Raw genomic sequence first — 24983 nt, 5'->3', positions numbered from 1 at the left:
AACTGTAATAAGCTTCATCAAGAATGAAAATGGAGAAATTACAACTGATGCCATGGAAATACAAAATATCATCTATGAATACTATAAAAACGTATATGCACATAAACTGGAAAATGTGGAGGAAATGGACAAATTCTTAGAAACACACAGTTTCCCTAGGCTCCATCAGGAAGAAATAGAATTCCTGAACAGACCAATATCAAGTACTGAAATTGAAACAGCAATAAAAAACCTCCCTATAAAGAAAAGTCCCAGACCAGATGGTTTCACACCCAAATTTTACCAGACCCACAAGGAGAACTGCTGCCTATCCTGCAGAAATTATTCCACAACATCGAGAATGAAGGAATCCTCCCTGATACATTTTATGAAGCCAACATTGCCCTGATACCAAAACCAGGAAAGGATACAACAAAAAAAGAAAACTATAGACCAATATCCCTTATGAATATAGATGCAAAAATTCTCAACAAAATCCTAGCAAGCTGAATTCAGGTGCTTATAAAAAAATAATCCATCACGACCAAGTGGCCTTCATCCCAGAGATGCAGGGATGGTTCAACATATGCAAATCTATAAATGTAACTCACCAAGTAAATAGAAGCAAAAACAAAGACAATATGATCCTCTCAATAGACACAGAAAAAGCATTTGACAAAATTCAACATCGTTTTATGATAAGAATGCTTAACGAAATAGGCATAGATGGGACTTACCTAAAATTGATACACACCATATATGACAAACCCACAGCCAACATCATACTGAATGGAGAAAAATTGAAAGCATTCCTGCTTAGAACTGGAACCAGACAAGGTTGCCCTCTATCACCACTTCTATTCAGCATAGTGCTGGAAGTCCTAGCGAGAGCAATCAGACAAGAGAAAGAAATCAAGAACATCCAAAGGGGGGCAGAAGAGGTCAAACTATCTCTCTTTGTTGATGATATGATCTTATATCTTGAACACCCTAAAGACTCTGCCATGAGACTACTGGAATTGATAAACAAATTCAACAAAGTCTCAGGTTATAAAATCAATGTACAAAAATCAGTAGCATTCCTATATGCCAACAACAGTCAAAGTGAGAACCAAATCAAAGACTCAATACCCTTCACAGTAGCAACAAAGAAAGTAAAGTACCTAGAAATATATTTAATTAAGGAAGTAAAAGACCTCTATAGGTAGAACTATGAAACACTGAGGAAGGAAATAACAGAGGACCTAAACAGGTGGAAAACCATACCATGCTCATAGGTCGGCAGAATCAACATTGTTAAAATGTCTATACTACCCAAAGTGATATACAGATTCAACTCAATCCCTATTAAAGTACCAACATCAGTTTTCACAGATCTAGAAAAAATAATTTTATGCTTCGTATGGAACCAGAAAAGACCCCCATGTAGCAAAAGCAATCTTAAGCAAAAAGAACAAATTGGTAGACATCAATTTACCAGACTTCAAGCTATACTACAAGGCTATAGTAACTAAAACAGCATGATACTGGCACAAGAAGAGACATAGACCAATGGAACACAACTGAGAACCCAGATATAAAACCGCCGGCATATAGCCATCTAATCTTTGACAAAGCAAACAAAAACATACATGGGGGAAAAGAATCCTTATTCAATAAATGGTGTTGGGATAACTAGATAGCCACATGTGGAAGACTGAAACGATCTGCACCTTTCACCTCTCACAAAAATCAACTCACGGTGGATAACAGACTTAAGTCTAAGGCATGAAAATATAAGAATTCTAGAAGAAAATGTTGGAAAAACTCTGATAGACATTGGCCTAGGGAAAGAATTTATGAAGAAGACCCCAAAGGCAATCACAGCAACAACAAAAATAAATAAATGGGACCTGATTAAATTAAAAAGCTTCTACACAGCCAAGGAAACTATCATGAGAGCAAACAGACAACCTACAGAATGGGAGAAAATATTTGCATGTTACACATCTGATAAAGGGCTGATAACTAGAGTCTACATAGAACCCAGGAAAATCAGCAAGAAAAAATCAAACAACCCTATCAAAAAGTGGGCAAAGGGCATGAACAGAAAATTTTCAAAAGAAGGTAGACTAATGGCTAACAAACAGGAAAAAATGCTCAACATCTCTAATCATCAGGGAAATGCAAATCAAAACCACAATGAGATGTCACTTATCCCCAGTGAGAATGGCCTTTATCAAAAAGTTCCAAAACAATAAATGTTGGCATGGATGCAGAGAGATAGAAACACTCATATACTGCTGGTGGGACTGCAAACTAGTACAACCTCTGTGGAAAGCAATATGAAGATATCTCAAGGAGATACAAGTAGAACTACCATTTGATCCAGCAACACCATTACTGGGTATCTACCCAAAAGAGCAAAAGACATTGTATAAAAAACACATCTGCACTCGAACGTTTATAGCAGCACAGTTCACATTTGCAAAGATGTGGAAACAACCCAAGTGCCCATCAATACATGAGTGGATTAACAAAATGTGGTATATGTATACCATGGAGTTCTACTTAGGCACAGGAAACAATGGTGATATAGCACCTCTTGTATTATCCTGGATAGAGATGGACCCCATTCTACTAAGTGAAGTACCCCAAGAGTGGCAAAACAAGCACCATATGTACTCACCATCAAATTGGTTTTAACTGATAAACACTCAAGTGCACATGTAGTAATAACATTCATGGGGTGTTGGGCAGATGGGAGGGTGGAGGAGGCGATAGGTATATGTACACCTAATGGGTATGGTAGAGTCCATCTGGGGGATGGACGTGCTTGAAGCTCTGACTCGGGTGGGGCAAGGGCAATATATGTAACCTAAACATTTGTACCCCCATAATATACTGAAATAAAAAATAAAGAGAGCCTCTTGCAAGTCACATACAGTTGTATCTCACCTTTTTATGTGGTTTGACAATATCTTTAAATGGGGTATTTAATCCATTTACATTTAGTATTATTATTGATATCGTTGTCTTATGGCTTTTGTTGTTTCTGGTGAGAAGTCAGCTAACATTCTCATTGTTTCCCTGTTTGGAACGTATCTTTTTTCTCTGTTTTTAAGATTTTCTGTTTATGTTTGCTTTTCAGCAACTTGAGTATGATGTGCCTATGTATGGTTTTGTTTGTATTTTTTTCTGATTGGGTTCATTAAGCTTTTTTAAAAATTTTAAATTTTTAATTATAGGCACATGGTATTAATAGTTGTATATCTTTATAGGGTACATGTGATGTTTTGATACAGGCATACAATGTGAATTCATCAAATCAGGGTAACTGTGATATCCATCAACTGTGACATTTAACATTTCTTTGTGTTAGGAACAGTCCAATTCTACTCTTTTTGTTATTTTAAAATATATCCTAACTTGTTGATTATATTCACTTTGTTGTACTATCAAATATTGTTCATTCTATCTATATAATTATATTTTTGCACATATTACCCATCCATATTTTATCTCCCCTCCCCACTACCCATCTAGGCCTCTGGTTACTGTCATTTGACTCACTATCTCCATGAGATCAATTGTTTTAATATTTAGCTCCCACATATGAGTGGGAATAAGTGAGATTTGTTTTTCTGTGCTTGGCTTATTTCACTTAACATAACATTCTCCAGTTCTATTCATGTTTTTTCAAATGGCAGGATTTCATTTCTTTTGTGGCTATGTAATATTTTATTATGTATATGTACCACAATTTCTTCATCCATTCATCTATTGATGGACACTTAGGTTGATTCCATATATAAGCTATTGTGAATAGTGCTGCAATAAGCATGAAAGTGCAGATATCTTTTTGTTATACTGAATTTTCATCCGTTGGATGTATATCCAGCAGTGAGATTGTTGGGTCATATTGTAGGTCTATTTTTAGTTTTTTGAGAAACCTCCATATTGTTTTCCAATATTGGTTGCACTAATTTACATTCCCACCAACAGTATATGAGAGTTTCCCCTTCTCCACACTGTCACCAGCATTGCTTATTGCCTATTCTTTTGATAAGAGCCATTTTAACTGCGGTGAGATGTTATCTCATTGTAGTTTTGATTTGCATCTCCCTGATGACTAATGATGAGCATTCTTTCAGATACCTGTTGGCCATTTCTGTGTCTTCTTTTGAGAGATGTTTATTCAGATCCTTTGCCCATTTTTTAATCAGATTATTTGATTGTTTTCCTTTTGAGTTGTTGGAGCTCCTTATATATTTTATTATAGTTTTTAATCCCTTGTCAGATGGCAAGTTTGCAAATATTTTATCCCATTCTGTGGGCTGTCTTTTTCCTTTGTTGATTGTTTCCTTTGCTGTATAGAAGATTTTTAGCTTGATGTGATCCCATTTGTCCAATTTTGCTTTGGTTGCCTGTAGTTTGGGGGTATTACTCAAGAAGTCTTTGCCCAGACCTGAAGCATTTCGCCAAAGTTTTCCTTTAGTAGTTTCATAGTTTCAGGTCTTAGATTTAAGTCTTTAATCCATTTTGATTTGATTTTTGTGTATGGCAAGAAATAAGGGTCCAGTTTCATTCTTCTGCATATGGATATCTAGTTTTCCCAGAACCATTTATTGAAGAGAGTGTCCTTTCCCCAGTGTACGTTCTTGGCACCTTTGTTGAAGATAAGTTCACTATTGACGTGTGGATTTATTTCTTGTCTCTCTACTCTGTTCCATTGTTCTATGTGTCTGTTTTTATGCCAGTACCATGCTGTTCTGGTTACTACAGCTCTGTTGTATAATTTTAAGTCAGGTTATGTGATTCCTCCAGTTTTCTTCTTTGGCTCAGGATAACTTTGGCTATTCTAGGTCTTCTGTTGTTCCATATAAATTTTAGGATTATTTTTTCTGTTTCTGTGAAGAGTGTCACTGGTATTTTGATGGGGATTCAATTGAATCTATAGATTGCTTTGGGCAGTATGGGCATTTTAACAATATTGATTCTTTCAATTCTGGAGCATGGAATGTCTTTCCATTTTTTTGTGTGTGTACTGTCCTCTTCAACTTCTTTTATCAATGTTTTATAGTTTTTATTACAGAGATCTTTTACTTCTTTGGTTAATTTTATTCTTAGCTATTTCATTTTATTTGTAGCTATTATAAGTGGTATTACTTCCTTGGTTTCTTTTTCAGATTGTTTACTGCTGGCATATAGAAATGCTACTGAATTTTGTATGTTGATTTTGTATCCTGTAACTTTACTGAATTTGTTTATCAGTTCTAATAGCTTTTGGGTGGAGTCTTTAGGTTTCTCTATATGGTTTTTTTTTGAGACAGAATCTCGCTCTGTTGCCCTGGCTAGAGTGCCTTGGTGTCAGTCTAGCTCACAGCAACCTCAAACTCCTGGGCTCAAGCAATCCTCCTGCCTCAGCCTCCCGAGTAGCTGGGACTACAGACATGTGCCACCATGCCAGGCTAATTTTTTTCTATATATACTTTTAGTTGCCCAGATAATTTCTTTCTATTTTTAGTAGAGACAGGGTCTCGCTCTTGCTCAGGCTGGTCTTGAGCTCCTGACCTTGAGCGATCCTCCTGCCTCAGCCTCCCAGAGAGTTAAGATTACAGGCATGAGCCACTGCGCCTGGCCTATATGATCTTATATAGATCATATCATCTGCAAACAAGGATAATTTAACTTCTTCCTTTGCAATTTTGGTGCCCTTTATTTCTCTTTCTTTCTGATTGCCCTAGCTAGAATTTCTGGTACTGTGTTGAATAAAAGTGGTGAAAGTGTGCATCCTTGTCTTGTTCTAGATCTTAGAGGAAAGGCTTTCAGTTTTTCCCTATTTAGTGTGATACCAGCTGTGGATCTGTCATAATTTGGCTTTTATTGTGTTGAGGTGAGTTCTTTCTATACCCAGTTTTTTGATAGTTTTTATCATGAAGGGATGTTGAATTTTATTGAATTCTTTTGCAGCATCAATTGAAATGTTCATATTGTTTTTGTTCTTCATTCTGTTGATAAGATTTATCACACTGATTGTTTTGTGTATTTTGAATCATCTTTACGTCCCTGGGATGAATCTCACTTGATCATGATGAATAATCTTTTTAATGTGTTGTTGAATTTGGTTTGCTAGTATGTTTTTGAGGATTTTTACATCTATGCTTATCAGAAATACTGACCTATAGTTTTCTTTTTTTGTTGTGTCTTTGTCTGATTTTACTATTAGTGTGATACAGGCCTCATAGAATGAGTTTGGGAGCATCCCTTCCTTGTTGATTTTTTTTGGAATAGTTTAAGCAATATTGGTATTAGTTCTTCTTTGAATGCTTGATAGAATTCAGCAGTGAAGCTACTGGGTGATGGGCTTTTCTTTGATGAGAGACTTTGTTACTGTCTCTTGCTTGTTACTAGTTTATTTAGGTTTTGGATTTCTTCCTGGTTCAATCTTGGTAGGTTGTATGTGTCTAGGAATTTTTCGACTTCTTCTAGGTTTTCCAATTTATTGGCATACAGTTGCTCATAGTAGTCTCTAATGATTCTTTGGCTTTCTGCAGTATTAGTTGTAATGTCTCGTTTTTTAATCTCTGATTTTATTTATTTTCATCTTCTCTCTTTTTTTCATAGTCTGGCTAATGGTGTGTATATTTTGTTTATCTTTTCAAAAACCCAACTTTTTGTTTTGTTGATCTTTTGTATTGTTTCTTTGGTCTCAATTTCATTTATTTCTGCTCTGATCTTTCTTTCTTTTCTTTTCTTTTCTTTTCTTTTCTTTTGAGACAGAGTCTCACTTTGTTGCCCAGGCTAGAGTGCTGTGGCGTCAGCCTAGCTCACAGCGACCTCAAACTCCTGGGCTCAAGCAATCCTTCTGCCTCAGCCTCCTGAGTAGCTGGGACTACAGGCATGTGCCACCATGCCTGACTAATTTTTTCTATATATATTTTTAGTTGTCCATATAATTTCTCGCTATTTTTAGTAGAGACAGGGTCTCACTCTTGCTCAGGCTGGTCTTGAACTCCTGAGCTCAAACTATCCACACACCTCAGCCTCCCAGAATGCTAGGATTACAGGTGTGAGCCACCGCGCCCAGCTCTGCTCTGATCTTTATTGTTTCTTCCCTGATTAATTTTGGGTTTGGTTTGCTCTTACTTTTCCAGTTCTTTGAGATGCAGTGTTATGTTGTTTATTTGAAACTTTTCTACTTTTTTGATGTAAGCACTCACTGCTATAAACTTTCCTCTCAATACTGCTTTTCCTATATCCCATATGTTTTGATATGTTGTGTTTTAATTTTCATTTGTTTTGAGAAAATTTTTTTTTTTTTTTTTTGAGACAGAGTCTTGCTCTGTTGCCCGGGCTAGAGTGCTGTGGCATCAGCCTAGCTCATAGCAACCTCAAACTCCTGGGCTCAAGCGATCCTTCTTCCTCAGCCTCCTGAGTAGCTGGGTCTACAAGCACGTGCCACCATGCCCGGCTAATTTTTTCTATATATATTTTTAGCTATCCAAATCATTTCTTTCTATTTTTTAGTAGAGACGGGGTCTCGCTCTTGTTCAGGCTGGTCTCAAACTCCTGACCTCAAGTGATCCTCCCGCCTCAGCCTCCCAGAGTGCTAGGATTACAGGTGTGAGCCACCGTGCCCAGCCGAGAAATTTTTAAATTTCTTTCTTAATCTCTTCATTGACCCACTGGTCACTCAGAGCCATATTGTTTAATTTCCATGAGTTTGTATATTTTCCAGTGGTCCTCTTATTAGTGATTTCTAGTTTTATTCCATTGTAGTCACAGAAAATACTTGGTATGGATTCAGTTTCTTTAAATTTTTTGAGACTTGTGTTGTGGCCTAACATATGGTCTATTCTTTTTTTTTTTTTTTTTGAGACAGTCTCACTCGGTTGCCCGGGCTAGAGTGCCGTGGCGTCAGCCTAGCTCACAGCAACCTCAAACTCCTGGGCTCAAGCAATCCTCCTTCCTCAGCCTCCCAAGTAGCTGGGACTATAGGCAAGCGCCACCTTGCCTGGCTAATTTATATATATATATATGTGTGTATATATATATATATATATATATATATATATATATATATATTTTAGTTGTCCATATAATTTCTATTTTTTTAGTAGAGATGGGGTCTCAGTCTTGCTCAGGCTGATCTCAAACTCCTGAGGTCAAAAAATCCACCCGCCTCGGCCCCCAGATTGCTAGGATCATAGGCGTGAGCCACTGTGCCTGGCTATTCTTGATAGTGATCCATGAACTGACGAGAAAAACATGAATTCTGCAGCTGTTGGATGAAACATTCTGTAAATACCTGTTAGGTTCATTTATAGTGCAGATTAAGTCCAATGTTTCATTGTTGATTTTCTGTTTGGATGACCTTTTCAATGCTGAAAGTTAAGTGTTGAGGTCTCCAGTGATTATTATATTGAGGTCTATCTTTCTCTTTAGCTCTTGTAATATTTGCTTTATGTATCTGGGTGCTCCAGTGTTGAGTGCATATATATTTAGAACTGGTATATCCTGTTGCTGCATTGACCCCCTTATTTGTCTCTTTTTACAGTTTTTGTCTGGAAATCTATTTTATCTCATAGAAATATAGCTACTCCTGCTCTTTGTTGGTTTCCATTTCATGGAGTATCTTTTTCTATCCCTTTATTTTCAGTCTATGTGTGTTTTTATAGATGAAGTGTGTTTTTTTGAATACAACATATAATTAGCTCTTGTTTTTTGTAATCTATTCAGCCACTCTATGTCTTTTGATTGGAGAATTTGGTCCATTCAAATTCAATGTTATTATTGATATATAAGGACTTACTACTACCATGTTGTTATTTGATTTCTGGTGGTTTTGTGGTCCTCTATTTCTTCCTTCCTTCCTGTATTCTTTTGTTAAGATTTTCTCTGGTAGTATGTTTTAAGTTTTTGCATATCTACTATAGGTTACCATGAGGCTTGCAAAAAATATTTTATAATGAACCATTTTAAACATATGACAGCTCTGCTTACAAAGAGAAATCTAACAGAAATCTGAGAGAAAATTAGTGAGCTTGAAGGCAGGCTATTTGAAAATACACAGTCAGAAGAAAAAAAAGAAAAATAAATAAATAAGAATGAAGCACAACTACAAGATCTAGAAAATAGCCACAGAGAGCAAATCTAAGAGGAGTTAGAGAAACTAAGGTAGTAAGTTTATCCAAAGAAATAATAAAAGAGAACTTTCCAAACCTAGAGAAAGACATCAATATTCAGGTACAAGAAGGTCATGGAACACCAAGCAGATTTAACCCAAATATGGCTACCTCCTGGCATTTAATATCAAAGCACTGAAAGGTCCTGAATAAAGAAAAGGTCCTCAATGAAGCAAGAAAAAAGTAACATATAAAGGAGCTCTGATACATCTGGCAGCAGACTTCTTAGTAGAAACCTTGGCCAGTAGAGTGAAACAACACATTCAAAGTGCTGAAGGAAAAATACCAGAACCCTAGATTATTATACCCTGAAAAACTGTCCTTCAAACATGAAGGAGAAATAGACTTTCCCAGACAGACAAAGCTGAGAGATTTCATCAACACCAGATCTGTCCTATAAGAAATGCTAAAATGAATTCTTCTATCAGAAAGAAAAGGACATTAATGAACAATAAGAAATCTTCTGAAGGTATACAACTCACTGGTGACAGTAAAGGCACAAATACAGAATACTCTATTGCTGTAATTGCTGTGTATAAACCACTTATATCTTCAGTAGGAAAACTAAAAGAGAAACCTATCAAAAATAACAACAACATCTTTTTGAGAAATAGATAATATGAAAACGTATGAATAGAAACAAAAAAAAGGTAAAAAGCAGGAGGGATGGAGTTAACAGAGAGTAAACCCATCCTTCTTGATAAGGCTTTCCAGATATTCATATGGAATTGAGTGTTGTAGTCTAAGTCTCTGGTTACTGCAGCTATATCAGCACTGGGGGTGCCCCAAGCCCAGTAATGCTGTGACTCTTGCAGACTTCTTATGGTACCGCCTTGGTGAGCTTGAGTATGATACAAGAGAATTTCCTGGATTATTAGGCAAAGTCTTTCACTCACTTCCCTCACTCTTTGCTGGGCTGGTGGAGTTGAGGGATGAGTGACAGGGGGACTGCCTCATGGCCACCAGCACCTGGTCACACCTGAAACCAGCCCGGTCTTACCCAAAGCCAGTGGTTAACTGTTGGTGGGCTACCCCTGATGATTATTCAAAGGCCAAGAGCTCTTTAGTCATCAGGTAGTGAGTCCTGCCAGGACTGGGTCCTTCCCTTCAAGGCAGCATGTTTCCTTCTGGCCCAGGGTGGGTCCAGAAATGCCATCCAGGAACTAAGGCCTCAGGAGTATTCGTGGTACTTTATTTTACTGTGGCTGAGCTGGTACCCAAGTTGCAGAACAAAGTTCTCTGAGCTCTTCCCTTTCCTTTCCTCAAGTGGAAGAAGAGTCTCCCTGAGCCATGCTGCCTCTCATTGGGGGAGGCTGTGACATAGGCACTGGCTTGGCTATAGGTCCTCGTATCTTACTGGGTCATGTGCACCCTAAGTTCACTGGCTCTGAGCCAGCACAGCCACAGGAATTGCCGAAGAACTGCAGCCCTCATGGCCTAACTGTCTTACGAATTTAATCCTGGCCACAAGCAGCTCTTTTTCTGCTGGTGGTGGGGCTAGCGGGACCTCAGGTTTTGAGATGAGGATTTCCTTTTGGCCAGGCTGATCAAAATGCTCCCTTTTTGGGCACTAGCAGAATTCTGCCCTGTGCTGTATTCTCCTGTGCCACGGTGGCCCTGAGTTTCAATTCAAAGCCCAACAATCGCTTCAGTCTCCCTCCCCCCAGAGGACACAGATACTCTACACTTTCAGGGGGATGGAGGAGAGGGGTGGTGTAGGCAATGCAAGACTGTCTTTTCTGCCCTCTTCAGTGCCTCTTTCCTTAATATAATGTTAAAATCAGGTAGTATGATTGCTCACCTGATATTTGTTTTTTCTGAAGGTACTTGCTTTCGTGGAGAGTTGTTGAATTAGGTGTTTGTGCAGAGGGACGATTGCTGGAGGTTTCTATTTGGCCATCTTACTCCCTCATTGAGCTTTTTGGATAGGTATATTGATAGTTTTCATCAAGTGTGGAAAATGTTTTTGGCCAATATTTTGTCAAGTATTTTTTTCCTGCCCCATTCTTTCTCTGTTTTCTTCTGGGACTTCAGTTATATCTATGTTATTGAGGGTTCTGTTCATTTTATTCCCCAAGTCATTTTTTGCTGTGTGCATTAGTTTACATTATTTCTCTTGACTTGTTGTCTTAGTCTAGTGAGGCTGCCATAACAAAATACCATACAGGTCAGGTGTAGTGGCTCACACCTGCAATCCCAGTGCTTTGGGAGGCTGAGGCAGGAGGATCGTTTGAGGCCAGGAGTTCAAGACCAGACTGCGCAACATAGTGAGACCCTCCTGTACAAAAAATAAAAAAATTAGCTGGACATGATGGCCATGACTGTAGTTATAGGTACTTGGGAAGCTGAGGTGGGAGGATAACTTGAGCTCAGGAGTTTGAGATTATAGTGAGCTATGGTCATGCCACTGCACTCTAGCCTGGGTGATAGAATGAAACCTTGTCTCAAGAAAATAAAATAAGTAAACAAAATGTCATAAATGAGATAACTGTTAAGCAACAGAAATTTGTTTTTCAGTTGTGGTGGGTGGGAACTCTAAGCTCAAGGTGCTGGCAGATTTGGTGTCTGGTGAGGGCCCAATTTCTGGTTCATAAATGGTGTTTTCTAGCTGTGTCTTCACATGGTGGAAGGTCAAGGCAGTTCTGTAGGGCCTCTTTTATAAGTGTACTAATCCCTTTCATCTAATCATCTCCCAAAGCTACCTCTTCTTCCAAATACCATCACATTGGGGATTAGGTTCAACATATGAATATTTGGGGGAACACAAATATTCAATCTTTTGTACCTATTTCATGTTCAGTGATTCTACTTTTCTTGCTCTTCTGTGCCATTTTTTCTTTTATATTTTGTTTGGAATTTGTCATTGTCATCAGTAGGAGGGTTAGGCAGATATTAGGTTATTCATCATTACTGGATGCTAGTGCCTTTTCATGTCAAATAAAAGAATATGTGGGATAAAATATACTAACAAGAAAGCTCTTCTTTCTTTTTCTTGGCCTATTCATCCTTTGCCCCATAAAACAAACGTTGCCCTATTGATTGAAAAATTATATCCATACTGCCTTTGTCCATGAAATTTCCTTCAGATAAGCAGAACTTTGTATAGATTTGCCATTAATTGATACAGAATTGGAAAATATTCCTCCCTGATGTCACTGGAAATGTGAATGTACACATTTGTGAACAGCCCTATTAGTTTTGTTTTTAACAGAAACTTATATCGCACTTAACTTGTGCCAGGTACTGGTCTAAGCATTTTATATATATTAATTCATTTAATTCTCATATCAACCCAGTGAGGTTGGTATGATCACTAGCCCTATTTTCCAGATGAGGAAACTGAGGTACAGAGAGATTAAACTAGGAAGTGGGGGAGCCAGGATTTGAACCCAGTCATACTGGCATTATTAGAGTCTGTATTCTTTTTTTTTTTTTCTTTTTTGAGAGACGGGGTCTTGCTCTGTTGTCCAGGATAAGGTGCATTGGCATCATCACTGCTCACTGCAGCCCTCACATTCCTGGGCTCAAGTGATCTTCCTGCCTCAGCCTCCTGAGTAGCTGGGACTATAGGCACAGGCCACCATGCCTGGCTAATTTTTTGCATTTTTTTGTAGAGATGGGCTCTCGCTCTTGCTTAGGTTGGCTGAGTCTGTATTCTTAACCATGTACTCTGCTACCTCTCCTAGTCTATGCTGCCTGTACTTATGCCCTGGGTATGTACCTATTAATATTTATGAATTTTTCAAGTTTTTTCATTTCTACTTTGGTTTATAAACCACTTCAAAAACAGGAACCACATACTCCCTACTGTGCCAGATACTCAGAAAAGACTCAAACACAACTTTGCTTATAAATCTCTCCTAGGCAGTATTAATCAATTTTTTTCTTCTGTACTTTCACAGCATGGTATTTGCTTGTCTAGTCAGTGTTTTTTTTCTGCCTTGTATTGCAGCTAGTAGTTTATAGGCTTGACTCTCCCATTAGATTATAAGGTCATGGAGGGTGGAGACCATTCCTACATCATTTTTGTTGACATTCTTCCCTACCCTGGCATCTATTCCACATTGAATACAAGGGATCATGTTATTCCAAAACTGTGCTGGTAAAAATATGTTTCTATTTGCCAGATGGAGAATCTTTGCATATCTGTATATGTATATATTAATATATCTTATTTACAATGATAATATCTTATATTTGTGTTGTACTTTCAACTTTACAGAGTTCTTTTATATCTACTATCTGTTTATGTTTATGGAAAAAATGTCATGAGCTTTCATTTATGCATTCAGTAAATATTTTTTGAGTATCTATCATGTACCAGGTACTGTTCTAGTTGCTTAGGATATAGCAATGAACAAAACAAAGTCCCTCCTTTCATGTATATTACATTCTTGTGAGAAGGTAAATATAATAAGCCAAAATAAATAATGTGCCATTTGGCAGTAAGTACTATGAAGAAAAATAACAGGGTAAAGGGACAAAATATGTTGGAGAATACCACTTTAGATGGTGTGGTCTGGAAGTCTTCTATGAGAAAGTAAGATTTTAGTACAGATATGAATAAAGTTAGGGAGCAAACTTTTAAAATATCTGGAGTTAGGTGAGTTACAGGCAGAGTAGCAAAGACAAAGGTCTTTAGTGTGGGAGAAATGAGATGGAAAAGTAGTGATGGTAGTGTATGTGGGAGGTAGATCATGGAGGCCCTTGTAACATGTGGTAAGGACTTTGGGTTTGGTGGAAATAGGAACATTTTGAATTATGTTTAAAAGGTTCAATCTGAATGCTGTGTATAGAAAACGTTACATGGGGGGAGCAAAAGTAGAATAAGAGAGACCAATTGTGAGGCTGTTGAAATAATCCAGGCCAGAGAGTTGGCTGTTTAAACTAGGATGGTAGCAGTGGAAGTGGTAAGAAGTATTTAGATTCTGGATATATTTGAAGTTAGAACCTAGAGCCAAGAGAACTTACTGAGGAATTTTTATAGGGCTTGAGAAAAAGAGAGAAGTTGGGAATTATTCCCACATTTTTGGTCTGAGCACCATGGTGAATGTTAGCACCATTTACTGAAATGGGAAACATTGGCAGAAGGAGGAGAGTGAAACAGAACATATATGACTGCCTTTATTTTATATATAAGGAAACTAAGGTGTAAAGAGTTTGATAAGCTCTTGGGTAGAATCCTGATTGCCTTACTGCTAGCCTCAGATTTCTTCTAAATAAATGTCTCATTTTTTTGTTATTTTGCCTATATGATGATAGCTCATATTCATTTTAAAATTCTTTGAAAAGAAGAGCCTGAGCAAGGATGTTTTAAGAGACTTTGAAGTTTTATATATTTACTGGGATGGTAATGATCAAAGAGCCTAGCACTTTGTAGGTATTGAGTAATTGTTTGCTAGATTAAATTGAAAGAAAATTCAATCTCATCTTCAACCTTGACATCCTCATAGAGAATGTATCTGTGTTGCAGTTTAGATAAATTGCATGAGCTAAAAATTGCAGTTTGTCTTTCAGAAAGTAGTGGTTAAGACTAGGAATTCTAAGATCTGGGTTTGGATCCTAGGTCTGCCGCTTGCTCTTTGTAACTTTCAGTGAATGATTCTACCTTTCTCAGCCTTAGTTTGTCCATCTATGAAATAGAAATAATACCTACTCATCTCACATAATTATTGTAAAGATGTCATGAGATCATTCATGTAGCTTAACAGGTCTAGCATACAACTGGCATATCAAACATACAATAAAACTTTATGGGGTCTGAATCTCAATAAAGCCACTATGAGATGTTCACAAAAATTCTGTAGTAAAGGAAGTTTGTGGAAAAATTATTAAACACATGTTGTTGCTTTTTTTCAAAATTGTGTATATTAATGTACATGTTATAAATAATATGAGACTGTGAAGATAAATGTTCATGTTTACTTTACAGGTATTGGTTTGCTTTGAAAAAGGGTTATGGTGTAGCTTTCAAATATAGCAGCAAAACTACTAACTTCCTGGAAGAAATTGATCAACATAAAGAAGTTATAGATAGAATGACTGATTTGAGCATGCTCAGGCTATTTGAGACCTACCTGGAAGGCTGCCCACAAGTTATTCTTCAGCTCTACATACTTCTGGAGCATGGTCAAGTGAACTTCAGTCAGTGTAAGTTTTTCTTAACACCTTGTGTTAGAAGAATGCTACTGAGATCTTATGTCAACCATATATCTCTTCTGCAGGTTTTAGAATTTTTTAAAATCCTTTTTCTTTTAAAAATTATTTATTCTTTTGAAAATGAAGTACAGTAACATGATTCAAGTATTAAAAAGTATATAAAGATATTTGTCTTTCTCCCTCTTCTCATTCTTTCTTTAATCTGCTCAGAAAGGAAACTAATATTGTCAGTCATTTTATGATCCTTTTAGAGAATTTTAAGAAGCATATATTCTTTTTTTCTTTAACACAAATAATAATATAAAATAAAAACTGTCTTTTTGCACGTAACAGTACATCTTGGAGATCTATCCTTATCATTACGGAAAGGGTTCACTCATTCATTTTTATTATCTGCATAGTATTGCAAATTATGAATGTACCATAATTTATTTAATAAGCTCCCTATTTATGTTAATTTATGTTGTTTCTAATATTTTGCCATTGAAAACAAATGCTGCAATGAATAATCTCATGTAAATTGTTTTGCATGTGTAGAATGTATCCATAGGGTAAATTCCCAGAACTGGAATCGCTGGGTAAAAGTGCAAATTCTACAAAACTAATGAAAGCTTTGCAAATTGGCCACGTTTGATGTTTTATAGTATATTTCCTCATTAGGATAAAATGTTCATTTTTAAAGGAAGGTTTATTTCCATCTTTATTTTAAAGAATCTTTTCATAGGTATGTAATTTGAGATATTTAAAAAGTATTTATCTGCTAAGTAATAGTCCCAATTTTTATTAATGACTAGGGCTCCACGTAGACTTGGATTCATCTCAAAGGCACAAATCTGTGAGATTCATTTATCTCCCTAAACAGTCTCCCTGTTCCCATTTTCCCTTGAACCTCTAGAACACAGCCCCTTCTAATATTTCTGCCTTTCCTTTGATTGTTAGTAAGGCACTAACATGAACTCAAAAGAGTATGAGACCTCTTTTTCCTTGTGGTGCAAAGAATTCATGGGTTGGGACTTAAAAGTTGTATATCATATATTTGCTGAAGTTAGAAGTTCAAAATTTAGGGCATACAGCCTGTATAATGGTAGATCTGCTGATGATTCCAAGTGACACATAGCTTCTGGATCAGCTATGGGATCCAGTGACAGCTATGTTTATGTTACAGTTCTGTCTTCATCCTTATAGTTTCTCCTTGAAATAACAAATTGAGCTAGGTTAGTTAAAAATGGCAGAAAATGAGAAATAATATAATTGTCTAACAATTCAGGAAATGGTAAATAAATTATTGTGGTCTGTTAGTATGGAACATTATGTGACCACTAAAAAGAGTGTTTACAAAGAACTTTTAATGACATAGAGAAGTAATTATGAAATAAAATGTAGGCAAAAAGCAGTTTATAAAATTTCCTATCAGCACACTTTCTTTAATTTTTTATTATTTTATTTTATTTTATTTTTTTTGAGACAGAGTTTCGCTCTTTTGCCCTGGCTAGAGTGCTGTGGCGTCAGCCTAGCTCACAGCAACCTCAAACTCCTGGGCTTAAGCAATCCTTCTGCCTCAGCCTCCCAAGTAGCTGGGACTACAGGCATGTGTCATCATGCCTGACTAATTTTTTCTATATATTTTTAGTAGTTCAGATAATTTCTTTCTATTTTTTAGTAGAGACGGAGTCTCGTTCTTGCTCAGGCTGGTCTCAAACTCCTGACCTCGAGCGATCCTCCCGCCTCGGCCTCCCAGAGTGCTAGGATTACAGGCGTGAGCCACCACGCCTGGCCATATCAGCACACTTTTAAGGATACAAAGGCATTATTATATAGAAAAATATCTGGAAGAAACATGCCAAAATGTTAAGTGTGGCTGCTTCTGGGTAGTGAGATTATGAATGATTTTTTCATCTTCTTTATACTTTTCCGGATTTTCACATTTTCTACAGTAACTATGTAAAAAATCAGGTTATATGTAGAAATACTTCAGCAGACTGAACATATTCTTTTATTTCTGCTCCATCTGAAATCTCACTAAAAAGAATAAGAGTAAAAACATTATAAACATATAAGGATAAAGAGATTGCAGAATAGCATAGTGGATTAGAAATATCAATAAATGTTTAGAAGATAGAAAGCAGTTAGAAAACAGGTTATTTAAATCAACCCTTCCAGTGAGAGGCTAAATTATTTAAGTCAACCCTCCCACTGAAAATAACAATATTGGATAAAATATTTTTAAAAGTCTTCCTCAGATATCAGATAAAATATCTGATACATTAGGCCAAAATATGCATGAAAGTGGGAATATGGCATGGTTAAGTAGGACTCTGAGGCATCTATACACTGAGGATTTTTTTACTGAACCCTTGTAAATAAGAAGTTCCATTTTGATGACTTCCCTGGGTGTGAAAGACAGAAGACAAAACTCAGGGTCCTCACAAGGAAGGACATCTCTCTGCTAGTAAATCTTAATCTGTAAAACTGGATTCTAAAAGGCTCCCTTCTCAGAATAAGAGTGAAGTTACCTGACTCTCCACTTCTAAGAGACTGCAAGTAATATTGCCTTGATGCTGAGTAGAATAGGGAAAAATGTCGCTAAGAAGTTGTAACATTTGCAACAAAAATTCATGTTTATTGGCTAGTTCAAGAAACAAAAGCCAAGCTGTGAATATAGTTTAACATGGTCAAGACTGATAGTGCCCCTAGGTATCTGGCAGAAACAAGAATAAATCCTCCCTGGAACCATCCACCTTCTCTTAGGCCTCAAATAATTTTCACAAATAGTTTTCCAAGGAAAATGAATGTTTGACAGCAGTTATAGCACCAAAAGAAATAAGATATCATGAGTAAGAACCAGCAGAATTAGAAAAAAACTCACTGCGATTTTAGAAGTTACCAGATGCAAAGTATAAAGCAAGCATCCTATCATGTTTAAAGAAATAAATGATGGACTTGAAGATATGGAGCAGGACACTATGAAAAATTGAGTTAAACTTTGAGAAAGAAGTAAGTAGAATTTATAGGAATTAAAAAATTCAAGAATTGAAATTAAAAACTCAGCAGATTAGAGACAACTAAATAGGCAATGAGTGAGTTAATGCTAGATCAGAAGAACTTATCCAGATTATAGTTTAGAGAGACAAAGAGATAGAAAATATAAAAGCAATATTAAAAGACATGGAAGACAGAGTGAGAAGGTCTAATATACAACTGAGCAGAGACCCCAAAGGAGTAAAAACAAAGAATGGAGTAGAGGCAATATTTGAAAAGTTAATGAGAAAATTTCAGAACTGATAAGAGATACTTAGAGATTCAAGAAACCCATTATCTCAAAAACATACTAAGTAGAAAGAAATTCATACCATAGTATATCACCACTGAAGAAAATTCCAAAGAATGTACTTCAGACAGAGCAGAAGTGTCATAAAGAGCAAAGAGAATATCAAATATATGGGTAATTCTAAATGAATATTGACTGTAAAATAATGCTATGTGGTTAAAAAATAAAATGAAAATATAGGATAACAATAACATGTAAGTCAGATGGAGGATAAATGGAGTTAAAGTCTTTTAAATTCCTTTTATAATCCAGGCAAAAGGTAAAGCAAAGGTGGATCTGGGTTTTTTGAGGTATAAAACAAAAACATTTAGAGATACCCTGTTTAAGAAAAATAACATAATATTATGGAAACAAAATTAGATACTGGGTTAGTTTGCTTGGGTTGCCACTACAATACCACAGACTGGTTGGTTTAAACAAAAGAAATCTCTCAAAGTTCTGGAGACTGGAAGTCCAAGATGAAGGTGCCAGCAGGATCGATTTCTAAGGAGGTGCCTCTCTCCTTGGATTGCATATAGCTGCTTTCTTACTGCATACTCACAAGGCCTTTCCTCTGTGTACACAATCGGGGAGGAGAGGAAGTCTGGGAGGGAAAAGGAGAGAGAGATCTCTAGTATTTCTTCTTCTTCTTATGAGGACACTGGTTCCATTGGAGTAGGGTCCCACCATTATGACCTAATTTAACCTTGATTACCTCTTTATAGGCCCTATCTCCAAATACATACAGTCACATTGGGGGTTAGGGATTCCAAGTATGAATTTTGGGGATACACAATTCAGTCCATAAAGGTATGAAAGCAAATATTTATTTAAAATAAGAAAATAAATTACAGCAAGTTACAGATATAGGAAAGTTGACACCTACCACAGATTTCACAAAAGGAAGGAAAGTAATATGTTTTTATTACTTTAATACTGTTTTCTCTAAATTTTATGAGTTTATACTCTGATTGGCTGTAGATTTGATAATGATTTTATAATATAATTTTCATAGAGAGAAAAATAATTCAATCTTTTCTAGCATAGTTGATTGAAATTTGCTTTTTATTACTTTTAGTTCAGAAAAGTTTTTTTTTTCAACTTCATAACTTATTGGTAATATCATGGGTGTTTTTTGGATGTCAAATTTTGGAATACCTCTACCAATTTCTTTAATAATGTGCTATAGGATTTCTGGATATTTAAAAAAAATTATTTTTAGATGAAATGACTAATTTTAAATACTGTATGAATTGACATCACTAGTGTCAATGTATTATTTAGTGAATATTGGGAGTTGTATGTTTTTTTCACTGATATCAGTATTTAGTGTCAAATCAGAACTAGCAATTAACAAGAATCTATATAATGTGATTCGGCAAGGTCATTTCAGATGAAGGGAAATGCATCAGCAAAGGCATAGCTTGACAAAGACAAGGAATTTGGTTTGAATAGAGCATACTATACGGATTAGGGCAGCAATATGATCATAAAATAATATATTAGAAGCAAGTAGGTAAATGGAAAATGGGTAATAATGTCAAACTGATATTGTCAACTGGATGAGAATAGACCATTGTGCCCTTATGTTAGGAATCAAAGGCCTGTTGATGGCATAATCATATAAAAGACAATACAGTGAAATATTAAGATCAGGCAAACTGCCTGAGCATTTTAGCTCTGCCACTTACTAATCTTCGTTATTCTAGCAAATCTTGTAAACATGTCCCCCTACACTTAAACTATTAGTAAATGTATTCTCAACTCAATTTCCCTTAGCCAGATCCCCAAATTGTCTACAGCCACTTCAGTACACTGAAGGAAAATGTAAGAGAGGGTAAGAATAGAAAGAGATAGGGAACTTAATCAACTGCAATTAAATTGTCTTATTTTTGAAAATTTTATAAAAATATATAACAAGGTGAACACATTGCTAGGGCTTTCCCACTCTTGGAAAAAGACTGGGCTAATGAGGGTACCCCAAATTTAAGCTTCACTGTCTTCATGATAAATCCACCTTTGACATAGCAATATTGGATAGCTTTAAATTATAATATGTTTAATATGCATGTTGTGAATTCTAGGGTAATCACCAAAGAATAAAAAAAGGGCATATTACTAAAAGATGTGGGTTATTAGATTGAAAGAGTGAATAAAAATGGTTCACACCAAGCACATTATTATATCATTTCAGAAAAGTAAAGAAAGATAAGATTCTAGAAGATTTGAGAGAAAAAAATCAGTTACTAAATATAGAGAAATTGGATAGCATTGAAATTCTTAACCGTAACAGTTGAAATTGGAACATAATAGAGCAATGACTTCAAAGTTTCAATGGAAAACATTTTAAACTTTGAATTCTATTTCTAGCAAAACTGTGTATCAAGAATGAGGCTAGAATAAAGACATTTTGAGACATATATGGTCTCAAAAAATTTAGCTTTTGAGCAACTTTTCTCAGGAAGGCCTGGAGAATGCTTAATCAAAACATGAGAATAAAGCAAGAAAGAAGATAGGAGAAACAGGAAACAGGAAATCAACATAAAAGTGAGGTGAAGGGAAGTTCTGGGAATACAGGAGGCAAGTCTTGAGAGTAACCAGCTTAGAGCAAGAGGATGGTATTCTAAAAAATAGAAAAAACCCTAATAGATGTATATAGAGGAGTTTTATGAATTAATGAGTTTGAATATTTTGCTAAGAAATAGCAATAGGGTCATGAAAAACTATGTAAGTAAGGAAATAGGGCAATTGTTAACTCCAGGAAAAATGGAAGTTTTAAAAGAAAGAAAATATGGGCCAGCCATAGGGGCTCATATCTGTAATCATAGTACTCTGGGAGGCCAAGGTGGGAGGATCATTTGAGCTCAGGAGTTTGAGACCAGCCTGGACAAGAGTGAGACCCTGTCTCTACAAAGAATAAAAATCTTTAGCTGGGCATCGTGGCCTGTACCTATAGTCCCAGCTACTTGGGAGGCTGAGACAGGAGGATCGCTTGAGCCCATGAGTGAGGTTGCAGTGAGCTATGATGACGCCACTGCACTTTAGCTGGAGTGACAGAGCAAGACCAGAAGGAGGAAAGGAGGATAGGTGGGGAAGGAGGAAGGGAAGGGAAGGGGAGGGAGGAAAGAAGGAAGGAAGAAAGAAAGGTGGTTAAGAAAAAGTAAGCATCTGGGAGGCCGAGGCAAGTGGATCGCTCAAGGTCAGGAGTTTGAGACCAGCCTGAGCAAGAGCGAGACCCCGTCTCTACTAAAAATAGAAAGAAATTATCTGGCCAACTAAAGCCGGGCATGGTGGCACATGCCTGTAGTCCCAGCTACTTGGGAGGCTGAGGCAGAAGGATCGCTTAAGCCCAGGAGTTTGAGGTTGCTGTGAGTCAGGCTGATGCCACGGCACTCACTCTAGCCCGGGCAACAGAGCGAGACTCTGTCTCAAAAAAAAAAAAGAAAAAAAGTAAGCAATAGCAAAAGCTGTACTTATGTGGTTATAATAAATTAACCCCCAAATACTGATTTCGCCAAAAATTGTGATGTTATTCTTTTGGGCAGATGGAGGGAGAGGAAAATGGAAGGAGAGTGTGCATACATGTGTGTACGTGTTAAATGTTCTTCTTTCCAAATAGGAAATCAATAAACAGTGCCTAAAACAGGCAAATTAAGTACAATATATGTTTTATTTGGAGATATGATGATATATGTCAGAAAATAAGAAGAGTTGATAGTGATTTCTTCTGGGGGTTGCAGCTGAGGGGTATGAGGGGTAGAGCAAGGTACTGTTGTTTTTCTTATAAGCTTTGTAAAACTCCTTGACTTTTAAGAGCAATGTATGTACTAATTTGATAGGAATTAAAACCAATTTATAAAAAAGACATCACAGGGCAATTTAGGGGAAAATCATGTTTTAATTCAAATATTTTTGAATTAAAGAAGAAAAGAAGTCTGACTAGTGAGGTCCAGAGTGGTATATGCTAAAACCAAGAGAGTGCATAAAAGCACTTATAAGGGCCTGTCCTCATCATCTTTATGAGTAGATAAATTATCATAATTCTGCCTTTATGTCATATGATATAGATCTCCAATGAAGTTTAAAGGAAATGACTAGTACTCTCTATTCTGTTCTAAATTAGCTTTCTAATTCTCTAGTCTTTGATATTACTTTTATGAAAGTCCCCAGCTTTGGCAGTGGGACCAGTAATGACTTGCCTTTCCCATGTAGTAATGAACTTGCTCTTCTGTTATTTGTTGGGGAAAAAATGAGGTAAAGATGTCAAACCTATAGAAATTTGTAAGTTTTAGAACATACAAATGTTCTAAAAGATAACAAATTCATTTGATTCATTGTCTTCAGGATATGGGAAATTGAGCTTGTTAATACCTCATACTTAAGTTAAATTTTCTGTTTAACTCCTCTCTTTCTCTCTCTCTCTGTAACCCCCCTCTCTCTCTTTCTCTTTCTTTCTCACCCTCACCTTCACTCCTTCCTCCCTCTTTGAAGCTGTCTCTTAGTGAATTAGGTGTATGCCCAAGGTCACAGCCAAAAAGTATAGACAAGCTAGGATTATAACCATAGTCTCTTAACTCCCAAAGTATGCAGTTTCCAGTATATCAGCTGCTCAATAAAATTTGTCCAGTGAATTTATTCAGAATCATTATATAGCAGTCTAATTCAGCGGATAAGTAGACCAACTTTGGAACCAGACAGTTTTAGGTTCAAATATCAGTTCTGTAACTTGCTAGCTTTGTGTCTTAGGTTAAGTTACATATCTCTCATATGTAACTTGTTAGTTATGTGTCTTAGGTTAAGTTATATATCTCTCATATGGTTTCATGCCTTTCAAGCCTCAGTTCCCTCATACATAGCATATGGGAATATTAATATCTACCTCAAATGATTAAATGAGATGAATAAAGTACCTGACATGTGTTTGTGTGTGTGTATGTATACGGATAAAGCATGTATGGCATATAATAATTTAATATTGCTATTATTGTTCCTATAACAATACCTTTTTTATTTTTTGTTTTATAGATTCTGCGATTGTGGTCTCTTGCTGTGCTATTTCTTGTTCAGCTGTTGATTATCAAATAGCTTTAAGAAAATCTTTGCCTGATAAAAATCTCCTTAATGGATCTGGTCCCAAATTCACATATCTCTTTTACAAGCTGTTTACATTAATATCTTGGATGCTGAGTGTTGTACTTCTACTACTCTTAAATGTTAAGATTGCTTTATTTCTGTTGTTATTACTTTGGTTTTTAGGTATAATATGGGCATTTAAAAAGAAAACTCAGTTTTGTACTTCTGTAAGTATGGAATTCTTATACCGGATTGTTGTTGGATTCATTCTTATCTTTACATTTTTCAATATTAAGGGACAGAATACCAAACGTCCAGTGTCTTATTATTATACTGTAAGGGTACTTGCCACGTTGGGGACATTGATTGTGTTCTGGGTTTTCCCCCTGTCTATTTTTAGTCCAGACTATTTTATACCTATCAGTATCACTATAGTTCTTACTCTTTTCCTTGGAATTATTTTTCTTATTGTTTATTATGGGACTTTTCACCCAACCAGAAGAGAAGAAACAAAATGTGATGAAATTGATGGAAAATCAGTTCAAAGAGATTGTAGAGTGAGATATTTCCTAATGAAATAAGCTATTCATTTATGAGATATATTTTCTTATTTTATGTTTCATTGGTTAGTAAAGAAAATGTGTGTTATATCTGTGTGTTGTCTTTTATTTTTGCCACCTTTAATTTGAAATCAGTTCTAGTACATTAATTGGGAATATCAGAGAGCATAATATTTTTAAATTTTCTTTTTCTTTTTTTAATTTCAAAATATTGAGGAGGCACAAATGTTTTTGTTACATGGATACATTTTATAATGCTTAAGTCAGGGCTTTTAATGTGCCCATCACCTGAATAGTGTTCATTGTACCCATTAGGTAGTTTTTTTATTTCTTTCTTTATTTTTGAGACAGAGTCTTGCTCTGTCACCCCGGCTAGAGTGCAGAGGCATCATCACAGTTCACTGCAACCTCAAATTCCTGGGCTCAAATGATCCTCCTGTCTCAGCCTCTGGAGTAGCTGGGACTATAGGCATGTGCCATGATACCCAGCTAATTTTTCTACTTTTAGTAGAGATGGGGTCTCGCTTTTGCTCGGGCTGGTCTTGAACTCCTGAGCTCAAGTGATCCTCCCGCCTTGGCCTCCTAGAGTGCTAGGATTACAGGCATGAGCCACCTCACTCGGCCTCAGTAGGTAGGTTTTTACCTTTCCTCTTCTCCCCTCCCTTCTTCATTTTCTATAACTTTTACATCTCTTTGTGCCTGTGTATACCTATCAGTTAGCTCCCAATTATTAGAGAG

General features: G+C 36.3%; 1 protein-coding gene across 1 annotated transcript in view; it reads left to right on the top strand.

Annotated features, from left to right (window-relative positions):
• XKR9 (XK related 9) overlaps positions 1-24333 on the top strand; it is a 39205-nt gene extending 14872 nt beyond the window's left edge. The window contains exons 2-3 of the mRNA XM_045560675.1: positions 15079-15296; positions 23638-24333. Coding sequence (XP_045416631.1) covers positions 15079-15296; positions 23638-24266 — 847 coding nt within the window. The 3' untranslated portion in view covers positions 24267-24333. The remainder of the gene's footprint in view (positions 1-15078; positions 15297-23637) is intronic.
• Positions 24334-24983: the final 650 nt, after the last annotated feature.

This window comes from Lemur catta, chromosome 9 (assembly GCF_020740605.2).
Source record: "Lemur catta isolate mLemCat1 chromosome 9, mLemCat1.pri, whole genome shotgun sequence".
Lineage (NCBI taxonomy): Eukaryota > Metazoa > Chordata > Mammalia > Primates > Lemuridae > Lemur > Lemur catta.
The sequence above is the reverse complement of the archived record's forward strand: the minus strand, read 5'-3'. Positions and strand labels throughout refer to the sequence as shown.